Source organism: Ursus americanus, chromosome 18 (assembly GCF_024610735.1).
Source record: "Ursus americanus isolate L20-20 chromosome 18, mUrsAme1.1.p, whole genome shotgun sequence".
In the NCBI taxonomy this organism is placed as follows: domain Eukaryota; kingdom Metazoa; phylum Chordata; class Mammalia; order Carnivora; family Ursidae; genus Ursus; species Ursus americanus.
In genome coordinates this window covers 20,184,893-20,192,463 of record NC_142144.1, presented here as the reverse complement: position 1 = coordinate 20,192,463, position 7,571 = coordinate 20,184,893, and the positions used below count along the sequence as shown (strand labels likewise).

The following is a 7,571-nucleotide window of genomic DNA, read 5'->3' as shown; positions in this document are numbered from 1 at the left end:
CAGGGAAGGTACAATCCTTTGTACCATAGAGGCACGCCCTCTATGCCCGATCAGCAAAGTGTTGGTGTAAAGGACCAACCTTGACTTTTGTGGGACATGCATCCTCTATGGCCACAACTTGGTTTTGTCCTTGTGGCAGGATTGCCGCCCCAGACCCCACCTACGGAGAGGGGTGGATGCTGCAAATTAATGTTCCAGTGAAACGAGTGTTACAAAACAGCAGCAGCACACGCTCAGCCAGGGCCCTACAGGCCGACCGCCGCTCTCCACCACATGTCATGTTGTGAAGTTGTGATTCGGGCAAGGGGGCGTGCCATGCTGATACAGGTGTGAACATGTGGAACTGTTAAATGTGAAAGAAGCAAACAGAAGCAAACAACAAAGGATTGTACCTTCCCTGAAGTCAACATGCAGCACAGAACCGATTGGGTCTGCAAACTGCTGCAGGAAGATGGCTCAGAAACCTGCCACCAAGGGGCTTAAGGACTAAGAGCCCAAGGACCGCCTCGTGTACTCCCCTGGCTTCCCCTGCCTTGGGTGTGGTCCTGCCCTGACTGGGTAGGAGGAGGGGCTGGGCGGCCCGGGGACCAGATAAAAGCCCTGCCCTCTGCCGGCCTGGTCAGTGGCCTTTCCGGTCCTCAGGCGTCCAGACGTGTGGCTCGGGCAGGAGACCTGGCTGACATGGAAGTGGCTACAAGCGGCAGGAGGCCAGGCCAGGAGCCCCTGGGGAGCCGAGGTCACTCCCACAGAAATTACAAAGGGATGCGCTCCAAGGCAAAGCTGTCCTTTGCAGAGAATGGAAGAGATCCATGTTCCTGTGAAAGCCAGAGGAAGGACGGCATCGGGGAGACTGGAGAGGGCGCGCAGAGCACAGGAGGTAGGGGTCCAGCTGCTCTTTTGGGGAGATGGGTCTGGCATGATGGTTGTGAGGGTCTGGGAGACACAAGAGATTGGGCTGGGCTGGGCAAAAGAGCAGGCCCCCGTTAACCTCAAAAATAGAAGTCAGTCCTTTTCGCAGCAAAAAAATGGGTTTCTGGGGAAATAGCGCGGCTTGTACTTCAGGACTGTAAGCCCTGGCAGAACCATAGGCCAGTCTGACACACGGAGGACAGGAATGTGCCCTGATGGAGAAGAAGGAGGAAGTTGGGTGGGCCTGTTTTGAAGGAAAGTTCAGGGCGAAAAATCGGGTTCAGGGTGACGAGGGTTTCTCGTGGGCTGAGTTGCTGGCCTAACCCATTTCTTGTAGGAGAGGCAATCAGTGCACATCTTTGCCTCCCGGGGTTTGTGTTTGGTGATTTTTCCTGACTGACCTCCCGTGCTGTGGTGTGAGAACATCCCCTGCTGGCTTCCCGACCCCATTTAATTTTATTTTGTTATAATTTTATTTCATCTCTTACTTTTATTTTTGAGAGGGGGGGGAGAATGCACACAGGTGCGCGCTCACATGTTGTGCAGGAGTGGGGGAGGGGCAGAGAGGGAGGGAGAGAATCTGAAGCAGTCTCCACACTCAGCAAGGGAGCCCTTCCCGACCCCATTGTAAATGAGTTTTCCCCTTACTGATTTTCACACCGGGAAGATTTGACCCTTCCACTGCTGAAAGTGGTGAGGGAAACCCAAGGCGAAGGTCGGATTCCTTGTGGTCATGGGCTCTGCCGGCTGAGCGATCCTTGGGGTCTGGACTGGAGGGTAGGGTTGCTGGGGCATGAGTGCCAGGCAGCTCAGGCACACAGACAGTGAGGGAAAAGGCTGGGCCCTGGAGAGCTTGCTGTTGGCAGCTGGAGGAATCGCTCCTTTGGGGGTGGGGCCATTAGGGACCAGGGTCAGACTGGGAGCCTTCTCTAGTCCACTGGACTCCAGACTGCAGAGATGGGTCACAGACCACTCACTCCTCTCCTTTCCACCCACAGCGATCACCAGGCAGAGCCAGGTGGCCAAGGGCTCCAGGCACAAGCGATGGAGAAGCCCCGATGGCTCCCTTGACAATCACCACAAGGAAAACGGACAGTGGGAGGAGAAGGGCAGAGGAGGGCCATCTCCAGCCCAAGGGAGAAGAGAGGACCAGCCTGACTGCGCTAGAGAAGGAGGTCCTGGCAGAAGAGGTAGGTGTCTGGGCTGGGCCTCTGCAGGGGTGGGGATGGAGCTTGTATGTTTGTGTTGGGGGCAGGGGCGTGGCGCGCAAACCAGGCGCCCCGGGGGAGGAGACAGACAGTGCCGCTGGCGAGATGCTCCCCAAAGCACAGTGGGGCCCAGAGGAAGGCTTGCAAGACTGAGCACTGGTTCCCACCAGATCCTGGAAGGGGCCACCAGAGTGGGGCGTGCTGGGTCGTAGTGGGCCGGGTGGTCATGGGGGCGGGGCATTCCAGACCCGGAAGGGGCGGTGGTGACCTTGGCAAGGAATCCCCGCCCTGGGCCTTGGGCACTCACCGAAAGCCCTCTCCTTCTGTCTCCCGCGCAGGTGCTGCCCACTCTCCGTGGCCCCTCAAGGGCAGGAGGACCCGGCCCGGATGGAGTGATCCAGTGAGGACCCGCGGCCGCGGACGCCGCCCGGACAGCCGCGAGGCCCGTCCCGCGTCCCCAAAACGCCGCCGCCGCCACCCGGGGCCAGAGGCGCGCGATCCCCTGGCGGCCGTCACCACCAGGCTCTGGCAGCGGATGGGCGCGCTGGAAGTGGCCCTGGACGAGCTGCGGGCTCCGGGGGGCGCCTTCCTGCCTGTGCCCACCCGCCGCACGCAGCCGTCGGCGTCGCAGCGCGCCTGGCTCTCGTGGCAGCTGGCGCACGCGGGCGCGACCCTGCACTGGGCGGCCGCCCGGCTCCACGCCCTGCTCGCCGCGCAGCCCGGGCCTTAGGGGCGCTCGGCGCGCTCGCCTCCCCGCCGCTCGGTTCTGCCCGGAGCCCGTCCGATCCGCGCGCCCCCGTCCGGGGCAGGCGTCCGAGGCCGCAAGGTGCGCACCGCCGCGACCGGCTGGCGACCAGCTCCCGCCCAGCCTGGCCCAGACCCGCCCGTCCGCCAAACGGTTTTCAGTCGGACCACAGCTCCGCTGCCACCGGGTCCCCAGCTGGGGGACACGGGCCAGGTGTCCGGAAGACAGCCCGCGAAGATGAGCCTTGGGAGCAAAACCCTTCTGTGCCTCTGGTGGCCTCAGATCGCTGGAGTGACGGGATTTGTGCCTTCTCATCCCTCGGTGTTTCCCTTTTTTAGGTGAAAAATAAAATACACTTGTCCCTTTTGGGGGGAGGAGGGGCTGCTGGAGATTGGGTTTGTTCAGGACGAATGCTTAGAAGCTTACCTCTAACCGGGCTCATGTTATGACAAACGAGCAACTGGCTATGTGAGGGGTTTCGCAGGGTGTCTGCTGCTGAAGTTGACACCACGCGTCCGCTTCCTTATGGCTTACCACGTGTACGTATGTTGCAATAAATGCACTACTGCTTCCAACCTTGGCTGCTGTGATTGTGCGTTCTGTCAGTCTCCTGAGTCTTTCATTCATCTTTGGTTTTCCTATTTCAGGGCTTCATTGTACGAACATCAAAGAGATTTTATTCGTAATCCTAGAACGCATAGTGGTGTCAGTGCACCCATCACTAGGCCGTTCACAGGTGTATTACACACCCGTGGAACCAGCACTCCCATCAGGACATGGGGTATTTCTAGCTTGCCACTGTGCAATCCTTACACCGCCCAACACCAACTGTTGTTTGAAGGAATTCCTTTGGACACACAGAGCTTTACAAGTCACATGCTTCATTTACCCGCATAGTCAGAAAGGGTCCTACCTGCGTGGCACACCGCTCCTTGATTCTTCTCCGTCTCTTACTCTGAGCAAAAGGGAGTGATGTACGTGGGTGATGTGGGATGGGCTACAGGGCAAGAGCTCTGGCGCTGAGGACTTGGAGAGTCTGGGTCCTTGACACAGAAAATATGGAGGCATTTCCTGCAAGGGAAACCTGTCCCTTGAAGAGAAAGGAGAAGGGTGAGGCCCCTAGAAAAGGTGGAGGAACAGTGGTCCCTGCAGACCCCTGGGGGGCTGTCAGAGCAGACCAGGAAGGTTCCATGTTCTTCTGGGGGAAGGTGAGGGCTGGGAGGTGCCCTGACCTTTGCTCATGCAATTCCTTCCATCTGAAACGCTGTCTGGGTCCACCCTTGTTCATCTTTCAGCTATCGAGTGAAATGTCCTTTCTTCGGGGACAGTTTCAAAACTGCTGAGGGGAGATTATGAGCCCTCCTGGCACTCTGTGCATTTCCTAGAAACATTTTTCATAGTTATCATTTTAACTTTTCATTGTGTGCTTATTTGAAGAATAGTGGTCTCCTCCCCTGGATCCTTAGCTCCCTGAAGGTAGGAGCTGTGTTTAAGTTCTTTCTCACCATTGCAGCCACAATGCCTATCATAGTTCCTGGAATACAACAGATGTGTGGTAAGTACTTACTGAGAATTGAAGTGTTGAATGAAGGAAAGAACACTGATATGTCGGACCGCTCAGTTCTTTTTCCTGTCCTGGTACAGCCTTACAGAAGATCGGTTTATAGGACATTTCCTAGAGACTGTTGTAGGGAATTTTACATGGTCAAGAACAAAATACAGCCTAATATAAGAGACAGAATTAGAAACTGGGGGACCTGGGGCGCCTGGGTGGCACAGCGGTTAAAAGCGTCTGCCTTCGGCTCAGGGCGTGATCCTGGAGTTCCGGGATCGAGCCCCACATCAGGCTCCTCAGCTATGAGCCTGCTTCTTCCTCTCCCACTCCCCTGCTTGTGTTCCCTCTCTCACTGGCTGTCTCTATCTCTGTCAAATAAATAAATAAAATCTTTAAAAAAAAAAAGAAACTGGGGGACCTAAAGCTGTATATTTGGTACGGTCAGCCAATAGCAAAGGAAAAAATAGAATGTATCAAAAGTGGAGACAATTTCCAGCCATTTCTTTGATACTACGATTTTTTTAATCATTAAGACAATATCTTAACATATATAAACTGTCACAATATACAACCCACACACTGATCCTTACATTTTTTACAAAACTGATTCCAGTGTAAGATTTTCTCTTACACATCTTGATCGCTGAAAGGGGACGTCTGGTTCTGTCCACCCTCTGCAATCTGGACAAACACAACCCTTCACAGCTCTATGAAGTCAAAGATGGTGGGGGAGTAGTGCAAATTCTGGTTTCCCTATGGCTTTGGGTGGAGTCTTATACTCTCACAAAGAGAAGCTTCTGAAGATTAGGTAGTGTTTTCATTTGTTCCTATAGAAATGTATTAAGAATGAAATGAACAATTTAAGTCATTGTACCTTTGAGCAAGAGCAATGAAAAGCCTCAAAATGGGGTGATGTGGAAGGCTACTATCCCCCAGTAACCCCCGTCATGTGAGCAGCCTATCTGAGTCCTCAGAAGAAGTTGGAGGAGACACTTCCATGCCCTGAACTCCCAGTCCTGGGACACCCTGAATACTCCCAAACCAGCCCGGACAATACTCGGCTATCAGAGGAAAAGAAGTATTGCTAAGAATCCTCACTAATGATAAACAGGGACGCTGCCTTAGGGGACTGCTAACATGAGAGAAACAGGGTTTGTTACAAGTATGCAGACGTTGTTTCTAGAGATTGCACTTCTGGACGGATGCAGGTGGGGGAATGATTTCAGGCTGATGATGAAAACATTCCCAAACCAGCGAGCAACGCTAGGGTGGCCTAGGCTCTGCTGTCCTTGACCCATTGCCCCCAGGGACAGCTCTGATGACTAGTGGTCTGGGGCTCTGCACATACCCTGTCACATCTTGGTTTGGATTAGGTCCTTTTTGTCCTCCTTTTTGGAGGATGAAGAAGCCAAAAGAAACACCTATCTTGTTTTTATTTTGCTTTTGGGTAGAACTGCTGGCAAACCGGGGCTTTGTATCATCCCCATGAGTTTCTGCTGATTCCCGGGCCTGGGCACAGAGATGCTTCTCTGGGAGGCAGGAGACCCCTGAGGAGTGGGAGGTGGTTACCTCAAATACAGGTGATGACCCTGGGGCCCCACAGTTCCTACAGTCGTGACTCTGTCTTGCACCTTCCCCTTGCCGTTTGGGCCTTCCAACCCCGAGACCGCGTTCTTGGGGAGAAAGGGGATTTCAGGCCCTGTTCCTGTCTAGGGGAGGACAGAGCCTGGTAGTTACACAGACTTTGTGTATGTTGGTGCTGTGAGCACCAAATGCGTGGACTTTTCCCATTGCTTCTGCAGCACAAACAAGCAGAGTTTTGCGATGTAGATCTGATCATGGACTGACTTGTTCTTCACAGTGTGAACATCCAGCTTGTCCTAGAACCACTTCTCATTTCTGGTGGGTCTGGGCTGCACTCCCGGCTCTGTGACCTGCAACTTCCAGACCATCTCCTGCTTTCCCGTGGTGAGGCCCCAGAACAAACACCTCCCTGTATTTTGAATATGCTGCTTGTGGAGCTTGTGACAGGTCCAGGGACACCCTGTTCCCCAGATTCCGTGGGTGTCTGCTGTCCTGGGCAAGGTCCCCAATCCTGCCCTTCCTCTTTGCTCCTCTCCTGCTAAGGATCTCCTGGGGTCTGGCTTTCTGGAACCCGGGATGGATTCTTGCCCTGTGCGCTGCTCTCCAGCAGGGGGAGCTCTGAGGGCCTGCAGCAATCTTAGAGGGCCTCTCCGGGCCATCTGGCCCCCCGTCTGGCCCTCTTGACTGGGAAGCCTGAGATGGGGAAATTTTGTGAGCAGTTCCATCCCGAGAGAGTATGGTGTCAGGCGAGGAGAGAGAAGGCCCAAAGACAGAGTGGGGTGTGGGTGAGGAATCAGCTCCTGGATCTGGTCGTGGTCTGGGGTAGATGGGAAAAGCAAGTGGGGTGGTGAGGGTGGTTCCTGATCAGTGTGGCATACACATCCAAGAATTACAATTCTTTTAAAAGTAGAATCCATGCCCAGCGTGGAGCCCAAAGCAAGGTTTGAACTTAGGACACTGAGATCAAGACCTGAGCTGACCCAAAAAAGAAAAAAAAAAAAAAAAAAGATCGGAGCTGAGATCAAGAGTCAGATGTCCAACCTTCCACTGCTCAACTGACTGAGCCACCCAGGGGCCCCGCAAGAATTATTTTATGTTGAAATTGAGTGAGAAATGAACATGGCTCACTCTAGAGCTTTGACGCAGGATCCTTAGCACCTGCTGTAAATGAAGTCCCTCCCCTGCCTCCACCTGAATATCCTCCTTCACTGCCTCTTAAACTTGAACCTGCATCAGAGTCACCTGGGGGCTTGTTGAAACACAGAGCCTGGCCCCACCCCTGGTGATCTGACACAGTAGGTCTGGGCTGGAGCCCCATGTGTGCATTAAAAAAATTTTTTTTCAAGATTTTATTTATTTGAGAGAGAGAGAGAGAGAGAGAGAGAGAGAGAATGAGAGGAGAGGAGGACCAGAAGGAGAGGGAGAAGTAGACTCCCCACTAAGCAGGGATCCCAACGTGGGGCCAGTCCCCGGACCTGAGATCATAACCTGAGCCACCTAGACGCCCCGCAATGTGTGCATTTTTAACACATTCCCAGATAATGCCGACACTGCTGTTCTGACCACACTC

At 54.1% G+C, this 7,571-nt stretch overlaps 1 protein-coding gene across 1 annotated transcript; it reads left to right on the top strand.

The window, feature by feature from the left end:
* Nucleotides 1–681: 681 nt before the first annotated feature.
* Nucleotides 682–2,847, top strand: LOC148108567 (uncharacterized). The gene is made up of 3 exons (XM_087869679.1): nt 682–877; nt 1,908–2,099; nt 2,288–2,847. The coding sequence occupies exons 1-3, from the start codon at nt 682–684 to the stop codon at nt 2,845–2,847; spliced, it is 948 nt and encodes a 315-aa protein (XP_087725805.1).
* The last annotated feature ends 4,724 nt before the right edge of the window (nt 2,848–7,571 follow it).